Source organism: Salmo salar, chromosome ssa28 (assembly GCF_905237065.1).
Source record: "Salmo salar chromosome ssa28, Ssal_v3.1, whole genome shotgun sequence".
Taxonomy (NCBI): domain Eukaryota; kingdom Metazoa; phylum Chordata; class Actinopteri; order Salmoniformes; family Salmonidae; genus Salmo; species Salmo salar.
Window position 1 is genome coordinate 11,699,354 of NC_059469.1, and position 20,892 is coordinate 11,720,245.

General features: G+C 41.9%; 1 protein-coding gene across 4 annotated transcripts in view; it reads right to left on the reverse strand.

The window, feature by feature from the left end:
• sap30bp (SAP30 binding protein) overlaps nt 1–19,811 on the reverse strand; it is a 48,452-nt gene extending 28,641 nt beyond the window's left edge. For all 4 annotated transcript variants that reach the window (XM_014179512.2, XM_014179511.2, XM_014179510.2 and 1 more), the window contains exons 1-3: nt 19,657–19,811; nt 2,892–3,010; nt 2,714–2,758 (exon numbers count right to left, since the gene is read on the reverse strand). In XM_014179512.2, the coding sequence (XP_014034987.1) occupies nt 2,714–2,758; nt 2,892–3,010; nt 19,657–19,750 (258 nt within the window). In that variant the 5' untranslated portion in view covers nt 19,751–19,811. The remainder of the gene's footprint in view (nt 1–2,713; nt 2,759–2,891; nt 3,011–19,656) is intronic.
• Nucleotides 19,812–20,892: the final 1,081 nt, after the last annotated feature.

Genomic DNA, 20,892 nt, shown 5'->3' on the forward strand with positions numbered 1-20,892 from the left:
ATTCTGGGTTACTACGTCTTCACTATGGGCCAAACACATTATTCTGGGTTACTGCGTCTTCACTATGGGCCAAACATATTATTCTGGGTTACTGCGCCTTCACTATGGGCCAAACACATTATTCTGGGTTACTGCATCTTCAATATGGGCCAAACACATTATTCTGGGTTACTACGTCTTCACTATGGGCCAAACACATTATTCTGGGTTACTGCGTCTTCACTATGGGCCAAACATATTATTCTGGGTTACTGCGTCTTCACTATGGGCCAAACACATTATTCTGGGTTACTACGTCTTCACTATGGGCCAAACACATTATTCTGGGTTACTACGTCTTCACTATGGGCCAAACATATTATTCTGGGTTACTGCGTCTTCACTATGGGCCAAACACATTATTCTGGGTTACTGCGTCTTCAATATGGGCCAAACGCATTATTCTGGGTTACTGCGTCTTCACTATGGGCCAAATAAATTATTCTGGGTTACTGCGTCTTCACTATGGGCCAAACACATTATTCTGGGTTACTACGTCTTCACTATGGGCCAAACATATTATTCTGGGTTACTGCGTCTTCACTATGGGCCAAACACATTATTCTGGGTTACTACGTCTTCACTATGGGCCAAACACATTATTCTGGGTTACTGCGTCTTCACTATGGGCCAAACATATTATTCTGGGTTACTGCGTCTTCACTATGGGCCAAACACATTATTCTGGGTTACTGCGTCTTCACTATGGGCCAAACACATTATTCTGGGTTACTGCGTCTTCACTATGGGCCAAACAAATTATTCTGGGTTACTGCGTCTTCACTATGGGCCAAACACATTATTCTGGGTTACTACGTCTTCACTATGGGCCAAACATATTATTCTGGGTTACTGCGTCTTCACTATGGGCCAAACATATTATTCTGGGTTACTACGTCTTCACTATGGGCCAAACATATTATTCTGGGTTACTACGTCTTCACTATGGGCCAAACACATTATTCTGGGTTACTACGTCTTCACTATGGGCCAAACACATTATTCTGGGTTACTGCGTCTTCACTATGGGCCAAACACATTATTCTGGGTTACTGCGTCTTCACTATGGGCCAAACACAGGTCAAGGGGGTAGAGAGAGGGCAAGAGACACAATCAAACAACCCCCTCCTCTCAACCCTTACCCCACTCTGTCCCTGACACGATCAAGAGCCAAAATGTGATTACCAGGGCACGGACACATTTGGTGACAACCCCTCCACCCATCGCTTTCTCACTGAAAAAGGGGAGAGGGAGTGTTGGTTATATGGTTCTTGTCGTCTGTGGCATTAGCCCAAGCCCACCCCAAGCCCTTCAAATGGAAGCAGGCCACAATGAAAGTATCCCAACATCTCCATTACGTTATATAAATGAATCACCTCTATAAATCCATTCCATTATTACTGTTATATGACACAAAAGTACATCTATAACTCAGATATGGCATTTTAAGTCTTTCTCTATGAACAAAATTAATTATGAAATCCAATCTAATCAAAGCCATCGCATTTTCAGGCCCTAAGTGAAAACAGTAGATTGATAAATCATGTCTGTGTAACCAACCAAGCTATTACTCAATAGTTTGGCTAAGAGTTGGAGACGCGTTTAACTCCCTTAGATTACCAGTAAGCAGTGTTTAACTTTCACACGAGAGCTTCTCCTAGATATCTCTTACAGAAACTAGCCTCGTCTAAACCAACTCTATATGACTAGAAAAAGACATAGGAAAGGGCCTGCTGCACCTCAACGCAGTTGAAACAGACTTAGCACATAGATAACGGGTTCAGCTCTTAGGACAAAGTGGGGGTCAATGGTGTGTCTGACAAGGCATAACTCATAATAAATAGTGGGACTCTGGTGTATAGGGCAGCAGTAGCAAAATATAAACCAAACTCACGAGAGTGGGAGTATAGTAGTAGTAGCCAGTGAAAACACACCCGATTACATTTTATGGCAGGTTCTGGATCAGTTTACCGCAACTCTACCTCTGACAGACACACAACATCTCACCAGTCCTCCACCTGATTCCCCCCCCCCCATGTTGTGAAACGCTATAGTTCTGCAGACATAATGCATTCATGGCCTGATCATAGAGTTGCTAATTGTCGGACCCACACAGGATACTATGGCATTATGTGGCCCAAGCCCTGTAATGATTGTTTCTTCGAGCAGCATCAAGCCCTCCTGACCTGCATCAACTACCGTGGCAGGAAACTGGCATATAGTCCATCTAACGCGCTGTTCCAGCTCAAACACTGACTGCTGCACTATCAGGGTGGGGCTGGCTGAGGGTACAACCCTGCTCGTCTGAGTCTCACTATTCAGAATGGTATGCACCTTTAAAATGCCACATCTTTATCAAGCTTGTTCTTATTGGTGCGGATTTAAACATGATAACTATAATTCAAAGTTTATATGAAAAACCTTTGCATCAGTGTGCACAACCAAGCTATACTTAACTTGAAATAAGGGATGTTGTTTATTCCGCTCTGTACTAGTATCGGTGAATAGAGACAAAACATTATAGCTCAACACTACCACCTAGTGGCACTACCATCCGTTTAACAAAATCCTTGCTTTTCTTTGCACCCCCAGAGACAATATTGGTTAGCCCCATGAACCACGAACAAACATTTCAAAAGTACAAACCATATCAAAACCGGGGGGGTTAAAATACCTTATAATCATCTGTGTCTCCGCCCTCATCAGACTCTTCCATTTCCTATGAAGACAAGAATGCCAATGGTTAACATCCCGGAGTGACCCCACACACTCATGTGCACCGCTGACAAATACCTCTAGCAGGGTGCTGTGGGAAAGAGACTGACTAAATTGGAAAGATATAGAGAACTGACTGAGTTACGGGAGCTCTCCCCACTGTCCTCGTCTCCAGATGCCTTGTCGTCGCCATCCTCAATCCGGCTAATGTCGTCCTCTCCGTAGGCAGCAGACACCAGACCTACTCCATGGCCCTCTGCAGAATGACAGAGCTTGGTTATCACGTTGGAAACATTGCAGTATTCAGTTGCCGGCTTCCTGACCTAATATCAAGCTGAGATTGGTTAGCCTCTATTTTTTTGACACTATAATAAAAAAACATTTTTTTCAACGTACTTTACTGGTTGGTCATTATGCCAATAGATATTTTAGACAAACATATCTACAGGAAAGTAATATTGACCCGTTTTTTTTCCCCCTGGCAATGCCTGTCTGATTTATATCACCTGACGCATGCGCAAAACCCTGTTAACAGCTGAACGAGCTCAGCAAAGGTTAGTCCGGTATCCTTGTGACATCTCTACCCTAAACCCTAACCTTACCACAACTCTTACCTAACCGTAACTATTTAAAAATGTCAACTTCAAAGTGGGTTAGGGACGTCCCAAGGACCCCCGGATCGCAAATAAAATGTTACTCGTCACATACGCCGAATACAACAAGTGTAGACTTTACTGTGAAATGTTTACTTACGAGCCCTTCCCAACAACGCCGTTAAAAAGTAGGAAACATTTGCTGAAAATAAAAAAAGCAACTAGTAACAATAAAATAACGAGACTATATAATACAAGGAGTGATGTACTGGGACATACACACTACCCTGTCGGTCAGATGCCAAGCAGTTGCCATGCCAAGCAGTTGCCATGCCAAAACAGTGATGCAGCCAGTCAAGATACTCTCGATACTGCAGCTGCAGAACTTTGAGGTTCTGAGGGCCCATGACAAATCATTTCAGCCTCCTGAGGGGGGAGAGGCATTGTCTTACGACTGTGTTGGTGTGTTTGGACCATGTTAGGTCCTTAGTGATGTGGACACAGGAACTTGAAGCTCTCGACCTGCTTGGCCCTCCTTTTCCCGCAGTCCACGATCAGCTCCTTTGTCTTGCTGGCGTTGAGGGAGAGGTTGTTGTCCTGGCACCACGCTGCCAGGTCTCTGACCTCCTCCCTATAGGCGGTCTCATCGTCGTCTATAATCAGGTCTACCACCGCCGTGTTGTCGCCAAACTTAATGATGGTGTTGCGCAGCTAAGCAGTCGTGGGTAAACATGGAGTACAGGAGGGGATTAAGCACGTACACCTGAGGGCCCCGTGTTGCGTCAGCGTGGCGGGTGTGTTACCTACCCTCACCACCTGGGGGCGGCCTGTCAGGAAGCCCAGGATCCAGTTGCGGAGGGAGGTGTTTAGTCTCAGGGTCCTTAGCTCAGTGATGAGCTTAGAGGGCACTATGGTGTTGAACATTGAGCTGTAGTCAATGAACAGCATTCTCACATAGGTGTTCCTTTTGTCCAGGTGAGAAAGGGCAGTATGGAGTGCAATAGAGATTGCGTCATCTGTGGCTCTATTGGGGCGGTATGCGAATTGGAGTGGGTCCAGGGTGATGGTGTTGATGTGAGCCTTGACCATACTTTCAAACCGTTTCATGGCTACAGATGTGAGTGCTACGGGGCAATAGTCATTTAGACAGGTTCCCTTGGCATTCTTGGACACAGGGACTATACTGGTCTGCCTGAAACATGTAGGTATTACAGACGGTCAGGGATTCCCCGCACTGAAAACATCTGTATCGGTCCGCCAATATAGCACTAGTAAAAGCCCATTGCACTACTTTAGTGAACAAATTTAAACTAAATGTAGTTGAGTGTTTACCAGCATTTGTAACTTGACTCTAATCATTTTAAGTACAAAACAGTTAATGATAATACTTCTGGAATATAAATATAGTTCATTGATATGTTTTCCAGTTTCTTGAAATACTCTGCAAATGGAACTTATTTCTATGTGAAAACTGAAACGGTCTATTCATTCCTTTTCCATTTTCGTAGATGCTCTTATGCAGAGCAACTTACAGTAGTGAGTGCATAACTTTTCATGCTGGTCCCCAGTGGGAATCGAACCCACAACCCTAGCATTGCAAGCACCATTCTCTACCAACTGAGCCACATCACAAATCACGTGATGTCTCAATGTACTCAATTACTGTATTGTGCATTGTGTTTCTTCATGGTGATGGCAAATCTACAGTTAAACCTAGATGACAATACAGTAACGTTACGTTAGCCTTATTCTACAATGTGATAAATAAATACAAAATCCTTAATCTATACGCAATACCCCATAATAACAAAGCGAAAAAACAGGTTGTCATTTTTGCAAATGTATTAAAAGTAAAAAAACAGATACCTTTACATAAGTATTCAGACCCTTTGCTATGAGACTCAAAATTGAGCTCAAGTGCATCCTGTTTCCATTGAACATCGATGTTTCTACAACTTGATTGCAGTCCACCTGTGGTAAATTCAATTGATTGGACATTTGGAACCACCAAGACTGAGCAATCTGGGGAGAAGGGCCTTGGTTAGGGAGGTGACCAAGAACCCGATGGTCACCCTGACAGAGCTCCAGAGTTCCTCTGAGGAGATTGGAGAACCTTCCAGAAGGACAACCATCTCTGCAGCACTCCACCCATTAGGCCTTTATGGTAGAGTGGCCAGACAGAAGACACTCCTTAGTAAAAGGTGCAACAACCCGCTTGGAGTTTGCCAAAAGACACCTAAAGGACTCTCAGACCATGAGAAACAAGAGTCGCTGGTCTGATGAAACCATCTCTGGAGAGACCTGAAAGGAGCTGTGCAGCAACGCTCCTCATCCAACCTGACAGAGCTTGAGAGGATCTGTAGAGAAGAAATGGGAGAAACTCCCCAAATACAGGCGTGACAATCTTGTAGCGTCATACCCAAGCAGAATCGAGCATGTACTGAGTAAAGGGTCTGAATACTTATGTAAATACTCCATTTCTGTTTTTCCATTATGGGGTAGTGTGTGTAGATTGATAAGGGAAGAAAATGTAATCAATTTTAGAATAAGGCTGAAATGTAACAAAAATGTGGAAAAAGTCATGGGGTCTAAATACTTTCCAAATGCACTGTACATTTAATGGTTTGTAAGGATGGTAAATAAATACTGAACAAAAAGTAGGTTTCCATGTTATTTGATCAAGAAAAATATTACATTTGATGTGGATGTTGTGTCTTTTCCCATAACTTTGTACTTTTTGATGTAAATGTTTGAGGACAGGTTTTTGTTTGTTCTTTCTGGATCCCATTAAAATGACAATCGCCGAAAACAGGGCAACAACTCTTACAATTCCAACTATTGAATCCTGCAAGACACTGTTCTTCATTATAGAACTATCTTTTTTGCCTAAGTGGAGATGCTGAATTTATTTTTGCCCGCACTCACTTTCAGCATTTGTCAATTTCCACACTGTGCCATGCAGCATGATATGGGCCAAAAAAATCTAGGCCTAGTTAATTGAACTGTTGGAATGATGGAAATATGATAATTTTTCAAACATAGTGGGCAGCAACTTGAATACATTGTTGTTTGACATGACAACAAATTAATAAGCCAGTGAGAAATGATTGACAGGGTAGGAACCAAAGTTTGTCAGTGTTTCCAGGTGACCCTAATTAGATGTTGCATTACATATTTTCATACTTCATGTAGCTAGCTAGCCAGCCAACATATTCATGCGTTTGCCTATTCCTCTCTGATAAGATGTTGCACAAACATGCATACCTAGGCCTACACCAGCACTGGTACCAGGCAGTATTAGCTAACTATATATGTTTGCTCTGACTCAGGACATTTAGTAAGCTAGCTAGCCTGCCAACTTGCGATTAGCATTAGCTGCGAACACACTTTAGCAACACCTTGCAAAGAAAAGACAAACTAGCAACCAGTAGTTTGCAGACCGTAAGATACAGAAACAAAGTGTAATTATAGAACTCTTGTGGAAAGCAGCATGTCACCAACATTCTTGCATCCATCTGACCATTTGGAGTGAACGGCAAGGAAGTGCTCCTGACTCAGTGGTTGCGCAACTGCTCTCTCCTTGAGTGACAGGGCTTATTGTGGTTAGCAGCATGCAGCAGCAAGAGTGGGAGCGAGATGACTCAAGAAGCAAACGGCGTACACTATAAAAACTGACATTATATGCACTGGAGATGCGTATCACATTTAACAAATCAAACATTGAACCACCATTATAGAAGGTCAAGTAAAAAATCTAATTGGTCCGTGCATCAATACCGGTATATAGTAAAATGCGGTATACCGCCCAGCCCTAGTCAGGGAGAGATTTAAAATATCAGTAAAGACACTTGCCAGCTGGTCTGCGCATACTGAGTACACATCCTGGTAATCCTTCTGGTCCTGCAGCCTTGAGAATGTTAACCTGTTTAAAAGGTCTTACTCACATCGGCTACGGAGTGGGATAACACAGTTGTCTGGAACAGTTGGTGCTCTCATGTATGGTTCAGTGTTGCTAGCATTGAAACGAGCTTGGAAGGCATTTAGCTCATCTGGAAGGCTTGCAGCTGGCTTTCCCTTTGTAACATGCCAACAACAAACACTGACACTACCAAGTAAAACTGAACAAATTATGAAAGACAAGCATTATAATTTTGAATTCTGAAAAGTGGAGTGAGGACGAGGTGAAAGTGTTGTATATCAACAATGACAAGGGTCTGACAACTTGGATGGAAAATGACTGAAGCCTACAACGAACTGTGTGCCCTAAGGCCTGGAGAGAAGCAAGTCATTCCGCTATCCAAGAATACTAAAGCACCCCTTACAGGTTCAAATAGCCGACCAAATCAAACTGTTACCAACCCGTAGTAAACTTTTGGGAAAATTGTGTTTGACCAGAAACAATGCTATATTACAGTAAACAAATTGAGACTTTCAGCACACATATAGGGAAGGACTTCAACATGCAAGGCACTTACACAAATAACTGATGATTGGTTGAGAGAAATTGATAATAAAAAGGATTGTGGGAGCTGTTTTGTTAGACTTCAGTGCAGCTTTTGACATTATCGATCATTGTCTGTTGCTGGAGAAACGTACGTGTTGTGGATAAAGAGTTACCTGTCGAACAGAACACAGAGGGTATTCTTTAATGGAATCCTGTCTAACATAATCCAGGTAAAATCAGGAATTCCCCAGGGCAGCTGTCTAGGCGATTTTTTCAATCTTTATTAATGACATGCCACTGGCTTTGAGCAAGTTGAGGTGACTAAACTTCTTGGAGTAACCCTGGGTTGTAAACTGTCATGGTCAAAATATGTTGATACAACAGTAGCTAAAATGGGGAGAAATCTGTCCATAATAAAGCGCCGCTCAGCCTACTTACCAACATCAACAAGGCATGCCCTACAGGCCTTAGTTGTGTCACACCTAGACTACTGTCAAGTCATGTGGTCAGGTGCCACAAAGAGGGACTTTGGGAAAATTGTAATTTTTCTAAAACAGGGCAGCAAGACTGGCCCGTAAATGTACACAGAGAGCTTACATTAATAATATGCATGTCAATCTCTCATGACTCAAAGAAGAGGAGAAATTGACTTCATCACTACTTGGTTTTGTAAGAAGTAATGACATGCTGAATGCACCGTTTAAACTATCAGCACACAGTTCGGACACCCATGCATACCCCACAAGACATGCCACCAGAGGTCTCTTCACAGTGCTAAATGGAGCCATGGCTACATGAAACTATTCCATATCAGCTAACTGATGCAAGCAGTAGAATCAGATTTAAAAAACAAAAATACACCTTAGGGAACAGCAGGGACTGTGATGGGACACATACACATAACACACACGGATTTTGTATTGCTGATACATTCAAAGTATTCAGACCCCTTGACATTTTCCACATTGTTACGTTACAGCCGTATTCTAAAATGGATTAAATAGTTCCATAACTGTTTTTGAATTTTTTGCTAAATTTATTATAAATAAACTGAAATATCACATTTACATAAGTATTCAGATCTTTTCCTCGGTACTTTGTTGAAGCACCGAGTCTTCTTGGGTATGACGCTACAAGCTTGGCACAACTGTATTTGGGGAATTTCTCCCATTCTTCTCAGCAGATCCTTTCGAGCTCTGTCAGGTTGGATGGGGAGCGTCGCTGCACAGCTATTTTCAGGTCTCTCCAGAGATGTTCGATTGGGTTTAAGTCCAGGCTCTGGCTGGGCCACTCAAGGATATTCAGAGACTTGTCCCGAAGCCACTACTGCATTGTCTCGGCAGGGTGCTTAGGGTTGTTGTCCTGTTGGAAGGTGAACCTTCTCCCCATGCTGAGGTCATGAGCACTCCGGAGCAGGTTTTCATCAAGTATCTCTTTGTACTTTGCTCAGTTCGTCTTTCTCTTGATCCTGACTAGACTCCCAGTCCCTGCAGCTGAAAACATCCCCACAGCATGATGCTGCCACCACAAAGCTTCACCTTAGTGATGGTTCCAGGTTTCCTCCAGATGTGACGCTTGGCATTCAGGACAAAGAGTTCAATCTTGGTTTCAGCAGACCAGAGAATCTTGTTTCTCATGGTCTGAGAGTCTTTCGGTGCCTTTTGCCAAACTCCAAGTGGGCTGTCATGTGCCTTTTAATGAGGAGTGGCTTCTTTCTGGCCACTCTACCACAAAGGCCTAATTGGTGGAGTACTGCAGAGATGGTTGTCCTTCTGGAAGTTTCTCCCATCTCCACAAAGGAACTCCGGAGCTCTGTCAGAGTGACCTCCCTGACCAAGGTCCTTCTCCCCCGATTGCTCAGTTTGGCCAGGCGGCCAGCTCTAGGGAGAGTCTTGGTCGTTCCAAACTTCTTCCATTTAAGAATGATGGAGGCCACTGTGTTCTTGAGGACCTTCAATGCTGCAGAAATGTTTTGGTACCTTTCCCCATATCTGTGCCTCGACAAAATCCTGAGCTCAAATTCGAGTCTCATAGCAAAGGGGGTGAATACTTATGTAAATAAGGCATTTGTTTTTTATTTTTAATACATTTGCAAACATTTCTAAAAACCTGTTTTCACTTTGTCATTATGGGGTATTGTGTGTAGATTTCGAGTGGGAAAAATAATTGTATCCATTATAGAATAATGCTGTAATGTAACTAAATGTGAAAAAAGAGAAACGGTCTGAACTGATACTTTCCGAATGCACTGTATGTGGTAGTAGAGTAGTGGCCTGAGGGCACACACTTAACGTGTTGTGAAAAGTGTTATGAAATGTAATATTTTTTATTGTATATAACTGCCTTAATGTTGCTGGACCCCAGGAAGAGTAGCTGCTGTCTTGGCTTACAGTTTGGTACCTTCAACACATCAATACCTCACACAAAGACCAATAGTGATGCAGTTAATCTCTTCCCAACTTTGAACCAGGAGAGACTGACACTTTTCCTCTGTCTACATTTAGGTGTGATATGCGCTGCTTTGTTCTGGACCAACTGCAATGTATTGTCAGAAGTTATTTATAAAAACATTTCATTTAAAATGTGTCCTTAATTTCCTTACTGTTGGCAACCGGTTTATAAAAGAAATAAGGCACCTCGGGGGTTTGTGGCATAAGGCCTATATAGCACGGCTAAGGGCTGTATCCAGGCACTCCGCGTTGCGTCATGCATAAGAACAGTCCTTAGCTGTGCTATTTTGGCCATATACCACACCCCCTCGGGCCTTATTGCTCAAATGCACCATTCCTGGGAGCTGAAAATATGCCAGTTCTTCCATAGCCTGCATACTCTCATACTACACACACACACACACACACACACACACACATACATACATATATAAGTTGAAGTCGGAAGTTTACATACACCTTGGCCAAATACATTTAAACTCAGTTTTCCACAATTCCTGACATTTAATACCAGTAAAGATTCCCTGTTTTAGGTCAGTTAGGATCACCACTTTATTTTAAGAATATAAAATGTCAGAATAATAGTAGAAAGAATGATTTATTTTGACTTTTATTTCTTTCAGCACATTCCCAGTGGGTCAGAAGTTTACATACACTCAATTAGTATTTGGTAGCATTGCCTTTAAATTGTTTAACTTGGGTCAAACGTTTTGGGTAGCCTTCCACAAGCTTCCCACAATAAGTTGGGTGAATTTTGGCCCATTCCTCCTGACAGAGCTGGTGTAACTGAGTCAGGTTTGTAGGCCTCCTTGCTCACACAAGCTTTTCCAGTTTGGCCCACACATTTTCTATAGGATTGAGGTCAGGGCTTTGTGATGGCCACTCCAATACCTTGACCCTTGTTGTCCAAATGCCATTTACAACTTTGGAAGTATCCTTGGGGTCATCGTCCATTTGGAAGACCCATTTGCGACCAAGCTTTAAGTTCCTGACTGATGCCTTGAGATGTTGCTTCAATATATCCACATCATTTTCCTACCTCATGATGCCATCTATTTTGTGAAGTGCACTAGTCTCTCCTGCAGCAAAGCACCCCCACAACATGATGCTGCCACCCCCATGCTTCACAGTTTGGATGGTGTTCTTCGGCTTGCAAGCCTCCCCCTTTTTCCTCCAAACATAATGATGGTCATTATGGCCAAACAGTTCTATTTTTGTTTCATCAGACCAGAGGACATTTCTCCAAAAAGTACCATCTTTTTCCCCATGTGCAGTTGCAAACCGTAGTCTGGCTTTTCTATGGTAGTTTTGGAGCAGTGGCTTCTTCCTTGCTGAGCAGCCTTTCAGGTTATGTCGATATAGGACTCGTTGTACTGTGGCTATAGATACTTTTGTACCTGTTTCCTCCAGAATCTTCACAAGGTCCTTTGCTGTTGTTCTGGGATTGATTTGCACTTTTCGCACCAAAGTACGTTCATCTCTAGGAGACAGAACGTGTCTCCTTCCTGAGCAGTATGACGGCTGCATGGTCCCATGGTGTTTATACTTGCGTACTATTGTGTGTACAGATGAACGTGGTACCTTCAGGAGATTGGAAATTTCTCCCAAAGATGAACCAGACTTGTGGAGGTGTACAATTTTTGGCTGATTTCTTTTGATTTTCCCATGATGTCAAGCAAAGAGGCACTGAGTTTGAAGGTAGGCCTTGAAATACATCCACAGGTACACCTCCAATTGACTCAAATTATGTCAATTAGCCTATCATAAGCTTCAAAAGCCATGACATGTTTTCTGGAATTTTCCAAGCTGTTTAAAGGCACAGTCAACTTAGTGTATGTAAAATTCTGACCCACTGGAATTGTGATACAGTGAATTATAAGTGAAATAATCTGTCTGTAAACAATTGTTGGAAAAATTACTTGTGTCATACACATAGTAGATGTCCTAACCGACTTGCCAAAACTATAGTTTGTTAAAACAAGAAATTTGTAGACTGGTTGAAAACCGAGTTTTAATGACTCCAACCTAAGTGTATGTAAACTTCCGAATTCAACTGTACACACACACACACACACACACACACACACACTAGGGGTGAAACGGTTCACAAAACTCACGGTACGGTACACAGCGCTGTCACGGTTCGGTAAGGTTTCAATACATCAACAAAATAAATGCCTGAGAAATATGTAATTTGTATTTAGATTTTCCCTTTATTATAATAGTAAACATGGGTAGCTTGAATTCCCAGGTGCAGATGGAAACAAAGGGACAACAAAAAACATCAGTGGCTGCCTTACAACATGAAATAAAATAGTCATTTAAAGCAGAACTTCAACAAGAGTTGAAGCAGCATATCAAAATCAAGTCACATAGCAGTACCTTGAACAAAATAGGACCACTTGAGACTGGTCACTTGAAAAAAATAAAAAAATAATATATATATATCAGATTTTCAAGTGTTTCTTTTAGAAGATTAGTCTATCCACCTTATCTACAGTGAGCACAGATCGGCTTAATGTGACGATGTCAGCCGTTGTGGAGAATACCCTCTCGCTAGGGACAGAGGTCCCAGACACAGCCAGGAAGCGCCTTGCTAACATGGCAACATGAGGGTATAATAACTCTTTGGTCTTCCACCATGTAAGTGGATCAGCATCCAGGGGAATACAGTCCACTTCCCTGTATGAGGTCACCTCCTCCTCTATGACCTTGGCCTTTGACTTGGTTCCCTGCTCCTGGGTCGTGAACAACTCCCCAGAAAGCTCAGCCATGGCAGACTTATTTTCTGGGGGAGAACCCCTGTCGTCTGTCGTCTCTGGAGAGGGGTTGGCTGCTAATGTGACATTGTTTTATTAATTATTGATTTAATAATTATAAAGTAATAATTGTAATTGTCATAGTGTCTGATGTACATTTCTAACAAATCATATTTTTAAAGCCACTTCAAAATAAATACAATACCTGTATATTGGTCACAATCTCTGCTGTGAGTTCATTGTAGACTCTCAGACGAGCAGCAGCATCCAGGTGCAGCAGGGATTGAACCGGGGGTCCAAAGCGGTGCTCTTGGGTAAGAAGCCTTGGACACCAGGGTCAGCATATCTAGGCTCCAGGTTAACTCTGATAGCAGTCTTGACATCCCTTACTGCGGGTTCATCTTCATCAGATGCCACCATTGATTTCAGCATCATTGTTTTCAGTGCAGATCAGTCTTGACTGTTTTGAGAGGTTTGCACACGTCGATAACTTCCTCGGCACTCTTAAGTCACAATATGTTTGACATTCTTCCTCACAGCTTGATCAGTCTGTGTAGAATACACAGCAACTTTCTGCTCAAGGTTTCTCTCAACCATGGCTTGAATTCCATCTAGTAGGGACATCTTGGATTAGTTTGTGGTTTGGCAGCTCCAGTATCTCCCGTTTTGTCTTAAACATGTGCAGCAGTTGTGCTTTTATGAAGGATACCACCTTCCTGCTCTTTGCTAGGAAGCGAGACATTGGATTCACTGACATTGTTTTTTGAGATGCTAGATTAATAACGTGAGCAATGCATCCTATCTGTGGCCCCAATCCAACTTCCACATTGCAACTACTTCCCTTAGCTCTTCCCCCAAGTTTACACTGGTGTGACTACTCTCAAGGGGACATGTTTGAAGGACATGGCTTTTTATCTCCCACTCTGCCGTAATGAAATGAGCCGTTACAGTTAAGGTAGCTCTCTGTAGCTCTAGACGTCCAGCTGTCTGTTAGAGCAACAGACAGCGTTTCTGACAACTCGCTCTCAAGTTGTTATTTTGTATACGGCATAATGTCTGGGCAAAATGTGTACGGGAAGGAATAGTGATGCGCGGCTCGACCACTTTAAACATGTTCCTGAACCCTGCATTCTCTACCACAGAGAAGGGTCTCATATTTGCCGCTATGAATTTTGCTATCGCTGCGTTGATTTCTTTAGCCCTACCGGAGTCGGCCGCATATTGTTGCTTGAAGTCTGTGGGGAGAAGCGGTTTAATCTTTTCGCCTAATCCCACCGATTTGCACTTTGGGGTGATGTTGGCGCAAGTCAGTAGTCATGTTACTTGTATTGCCACTCGAATAGGCTATCGGCAAATAAACAGAGCCTACATGTTGTAGAAGTTTTATCCACCACTCGTTGGCAATCCCGTTATAGTTTACAGGGAAACAGAAATGTTCCCAGACGGCAGACCTGAATGATACTGGGAAGTCTTCTAGTTCTGGCTCGCCAATGCTTGCCATGTTGCTCCTTTGCTAACTGCTAATTCCTTCATAAGCTAATTGCTGCTACGACGGTCTCTCAGCTCTGTTCTCGCTGGAGTGAAATAACTAATGAGCTGAGCTGCAGACAACTATAAACAACTTTACTACTATGTGGATATTTTTCCCACGTTCATTTATACGCCATTGGTTTATGCAATAATATATTTTTTTACAATTATATATTTTCCTAGCTATAATATATGATTCATGTATTGTTCGGTTCGCAGTGCATACCGAACCGTGCACGGTGGACCCTGTACCGAAAAGTTCAATACGAATACACGTACCGTTTCACCCCTAATATATACACAAACATACACAGTACCAGTCAAAAGTTTGGACACCTACTCATTCAAGGATTTATCTAACTTTTTTACTATTTCCTACATTGTAGAATAATAGTAAGGACATCCAAACTATGAAATAACACATATGGAATCATGTAGTAAGCAACAACAAAAAAGTATTAAACAAGTCATTTTATATAAGATTCTTCAAAATAGCCACCCTTTGCACACTCTTGGCATTCTCTCAACCAGCTTCATGGGGTGGTCACCTGGAATGCATTTCAATTAACAGGTGTGCCATTATAAAAGTTAATTTGTGTAATGTCCTTCTTATTAAAGCATTTGAGCAAATCAGTTGTGTTGTGACAAGGTAGGGGTGGTATATAGAAGATACAACACATACAAAAAACAAATGAGCATGCTTTGTAATGTTTATCAAACAATAGATGTATTACTAGTAAGAAGTGATGCGGTAAATTGCTAAATTTGATAAAAATGTTTGTGACCCGAGTATTTTAACCAAAATATCACAGATGAGACATAACGTTCAGCTGCCCCTTTAAGGCCAAGAGGTTACCGTAGCTAAAAAGGGCACTCGAGCCACTGGAGTTGTCAGTTAGTGTGCCGGCCTGTGAGATATGAGAATATGACTAGTAGCCAATGTGTCTTCGCAGAAGAATACTCAGATATTGCAAAACAACCTAGCTTGTGAACAAAACAATGTCAATAGCCAAGAAACACGAGGACAAAGGTTCACTTTAGTAGACTTGAGTAAATTAGACAACTTCTACATGCGCAGCGCTTCTAAACATTTCTTCACTTCAATCACGGTGCACACAGCTCCCCAGCCAGGCAGTGTTGATGAGCGAGGTGGGATATATTTAAGCAATAAGGCCCTTAGCCCTGGTATATTAGCCATATATCACAAACCCCCGAGGTAAGAGGTCGACCAATTAACCGGCATGGCCGATTTCAAGTTTTCATAACAATCTGTAATCGGCATTTTTGGATGCCGATCACATTGCACTCCACGAGGAGACTGCATGGCATGCTGACCGCCTGTTATGCGAGTGCAGCAAGGAGCCAAGGTAAGTTGCTAGCTAGCATTAAAATCTTATCTTAACATAATCACTAGTTAAACTAGTAATATCATCAACCGTGTGTCGTTATCTAGCTTGTCCTGCAATGCATATAATCAATGCGGGGACTGTTAATTTAGCATCGAATCACAGCCTACTTCGCCAAACGGGTGATGATTTAACAAGCGCATTCGCGAAAAATAGCACTGTCGTTGCACCAGTGTACCTAACCATAAACATCAATGCCTTTCTTGAAATATTTAGTTAATATTGCCTGCTAACATTAATTTATTTTAACCCGGGAAATTGTGTCACTTCTCTTGCGTTCTGTGCAAGCAGAGTCAGGGTATATGCAGCAGTTTGGGCCGCCTGGCTCGTTGTGAACTGTGTGAAGACCATTTCTTCCTAACAAAGACCGTAATAAATTTGCCAGAATTTTACATAATTATGACATAACATTGAAGGTTGTGCAATGGAACAGCAATATTTAGACTTAGGGATGCCACCTGTTCGATAAAATACGGAACGGTTCCGTATTTCACTGAAAGAATAAACTTTTTGTTTTCAAAATGATAATTTCCGGATTTTACCATATTAATGACCTAAGGCTCGTATTTCTGTGTGTTATTATAATTAAGTCTATGATTTAATATAGCAGTCTGACTGAGCGGTGGTAGGCAGCAGCAGGCTCGTAAGCATTCTGAAACCCCACCTCTTTAAGGAATACCTGGGATAGGATAAAGTAACCCCCCCCCCCCCTTAAAAAATGTAGATGCACTATTGTAAAGTGGTTGTTCCACTGGATATTATAAGGTGAATGCACCAATTTGTAAGTGCTAAATGACATAAATGTAATGTAAATGCATTCATTCAAACAGCACTTTCCTGCATTTGCCAGTAGCTCTTCAAGCATTGCGCTGTTTATGACTTCAAGCCTATCAACTCTCGAGATTAGGCTGGTAATACTACAGTGCGTACAAGAACATCCAATAGTCAAAGGTATATGAAATACAAATGAGAGAGAAATAGTCCTATAATTCCTACAATCTAAAACTTCTAAACTGAGAATATTGAAGACTCATGTTAAAAGGAACCATCAGCTTTCATATGTTCCCATGTTCTGAGCAAGGAACTGAAACGTTAGCTTTTTTACATGGCACATATTGCACTTTTACTTTCTTCTCCAACACTGTGTTTTTCCATTATTTAAACCAAATTGAACATGTTTCATTATTTATTTGAGACTAAATTGATTTTAATTATGTATTAAGTTAAAATAAAAGGGTTCATTCAGTACTGTTGTAATTGTCATTATTACAAATATTAAAATAAAAAATAAATCAATAAAAAATTTAAAAATAAATTAAAAACGGCGGATTAATCGGTATCGGCTTTTTTTGGTCCTCCAATTATCGGTATCGGCATTGAAAAATCATAATCGGTCGGCCTCTACCCGAGGTGACTTATTGCTATTATAAACTGGTTACCAATGTAATTAGAGCAGTAAAAAAAAAAAAAAAAAAAAAAAAATTGTCATACCCGTGGTGTACGGTCTGATATACTACGGCTGTCAACCAATTAGCATTCAGGGCTCTAACCACCTAGATATATACAGTACCAGTCAAAAGTTGACACACCTACTCATTAAAGGGTTTTTCTTTATTTTAACTATTTTCTACATTGTAGAATAATAGTGAAGACATCAAAACTATGAAATAACACATGGAATCATGTAGTAATCACGAAAGTGTTAAATCAAAAATATATTTTATATTTGAGACTTCAAAGAAGCCACCCTTTGCCTTGACAGCTTTGCACACTCTTGGCATTCTCTCAACAAGCTTCACCTGGAATGCTTTTCCAACAGTCTTGAATGAGTTCCCACATATGCTGAGCACTTGCTGGCTGCTTTTCCTTCACTCTGCGGTCCAACTCATCCCAAACTATCTCAAATGAGTTGATGTCAGGTGATTGTGGAGGCCAGGTCATCTGATGCAGAACTCCATCACTCTCCTTCTTGGTCAAATAGCCCTTACACAGCCTGGGGTGTGTTGGGTCATTGTCCTGTTGAAAAACAAATGATAGTCCCACTAAGCGCAAACCAGATGGGATGGTGTATCGCTGCAGAATGCTGTGGTAGCCATGCTGGTTAACTGTGCCTTCAATTCTAAATAAATCACAGACAGTATCACCAGCAAAGGTCCCCCTCCTCCTCCATGCTTCACGGTGGGAACCACACATGCAGAGATTATCCAGTCACCCACTCTGTCTCACAAAGACATGGCAGTTGGTAACAAAAATCTCAGATTTGGACTCACCAGACCAAAGGGCAGATGTCCAATGGTCTAATGTCCATTGCTCGTGTTTCTTGGCCCAAGCAAGTCTCTTCCTATTATTGGTGTCTTTTTAGTAGTGGTTTCTTTGCAGCAATTCAACCATGAAGGCCTGATTCACGCAGTCTCCTCTGAACAGTTGATGTTGAGATTTGGGCAGCAATCTGAGGTGCAGTTAACTCTAATGAATTTATCCTCTGCAGCAGAGTTAACTCTGGGTCTTCCTTTCCTGTAGCGGTCCTCATGAGAGCCAGTTTCATCATAGAGATGATGTTTTTTGCAACTGCACTTGAAGAAACTTTCAATATTCTTGACATTTTCCAGATTGACTGACCTTCATGGTTGGTAAAAAATCTGAGTGGCTGGTAGATTTCTTAATCCACCTGCCACAGTGGCTGGTGGACCAAAAACGTAGTTTCAAAGCCCTGTTGGTCAACCATGATTTGCCAGTGCCGTGATAAGATTGTCTGGCTAGCTTACACTGTTTTAGAGGAATGATTACATAAATTGTTAAAATGTTACTGCCAATATGCCAACATTCCATTCAAACAATGCAGTCAATCCACAGCCATATACTTGCTGAAATCAGTTGATGATAAGACAAGTTGTAAATGCAACAAGTACTGATATTGTATCTCATAATAAGACAGATCTCCAAGAAAACTAACATTTCGACATTCATGGTCTGTTTACATTAGTCTTAATTTAGAAAATGTGTATAAAACCCATATAAACTGTATTTATAATTGTATGACAATATTTTAGGTTGACATTTTAGGTTCACATACCTTGTATATTTATGCATAAGTAAAATCAGGAGTATGCCTTTACTGTCATTCATTCCAATTAGAGTGGTTTGGATTTCTCCCTGACCAATATGACTACAATTTTACCCAATTCTTGAACTATTAACGTCTACGTACGACATAGCCCTGTAGTAATTAAATAGGATCTCTATGGGTACAGCACCGTTCCGTATTTTGTGATCTAGCGACAAGTGTGGAGTTAGAGTTCAGGTCATAGAAATATAATTATATGTATATGATTCAGATACTACCGTAGCCGGTGATGATGGCATCTTGACATGCCCCCTTCCAGTCACACAAAACTAACTAACGTTAGCCTTACGTTTTATAAAGCATATTCTGTAACGCTACAGGCTCACACAACGCCTTTTTCTAGATAACGATGATAATTCAGTGTTTGTTTACCGTGCTCGGGGACAAAGTTAGTTAGAACAGTAACGTTAAAGTTAACACCTCAATATAGTATTTATCTTTAGCTAGCTAACGTTACTGTTACAAGCTAGCCAACAACATTGTTGAACTACACAAAGCGATTTCCGGTTACCCACTTTCGTCTCAGTTACAACAGATTTGGGGCCACAATTCTCATTTCTATGCAATCAGTATCAGTACTTAAGCAAATTATCTACCTGTTTCTTCTATCTCTTGGTCGGAATCTGCCTCTGAATCGTCTCCATAATCCGCCAAAGAGGAGAGAAGTGCACTCTTTTTGCCGCTCGCCATTTCTCCACCGGTCGCACAACAATGACGTCACTTGCCGCGTCGCTTTTGAAAAAGGTATGCGTATTAGGGGCTCTGAGAAATGTAGTCAGAGATATTAGAAAAGGCGTAACTACGAATTCCAATATAAAAATTAATGTCGTATTGTACGACGCTCCGCCAGTTAGTAGAGCTCTTTTTAGTTTCTCAGAAACACTGAGCTAAATAGGATATTTTATAAATGTGGAGCTAATGTTGTAAACCGTGATTGACCACACACTCCAGCACAGTAGGTGGCGGCATGCACCTTAAGTTTGTTTGCGGACCACCATTATATCATAGAAGAACATTACATACGCCTCTTGGAGGAGGGAACGCAACACCCTGCTACAACTCAACTCCCCGTGGAGTGAAAAAAAGGTATGTGATTGTAGGTGCGGGCAAGGTAAGAGAGGGGAACTTTACTTTCTTTGCTTTGGTTCTGTCCAGCCCCTTTTCCCCACCTTACCGTGTGAAGGAAGAATAAATTCCCTGTAAACGGTAATATTCTCTGCCTCTATTATCCTTACCCACACCTACAATCACATACCTTTTTTTCGCTCCACGGGGAGTTGAGTTGGAGCAGGGTGTTGCGTTCCCTCCACCAAGAGGTGTACATAACATAATGGGGGCTCATCCGGGATCATTAAAACCACAGGACCCCGCTGCTCTGAGTTCTCTGTGATTGGTGATTGAGGTATGGTGGTAGGTTGTGAGTTTGGGTGACTTGTTTAGTTTACGTGTGTTCAGTAGGCTGCTGTGTACAAAATGGCTGCCTCAGCCGACTCCAAGTTTATTGAAGCGCCCTCTGTTGATCGGTTGGTGGGGTTGCATAAAGTAGACCTTTGCACCATAGCTGACCATTATGGACTCTTCGTCCCTGAGAAAGCCCTAAAGGCTGAGCTTTTGGTGCTAGTCAGGGAGCGTTTAGTGAGAAAACAAATTTTCTTGTTGAAAGATGAGGAGAGGGAGGCTTCAGGAGAGAAGACGGGTAGATCTTCCGATGCCAAGTTGGAGGACGGCGCGGAGGAAGGGGTTGCTCGTGCCCCGATTCGACCCTTTATCTTCCGCGTTGGGTCGTTCAGACGGGACCGCTAGGCTAAAGGTGAGGCTGGCCCGTTTGGAAA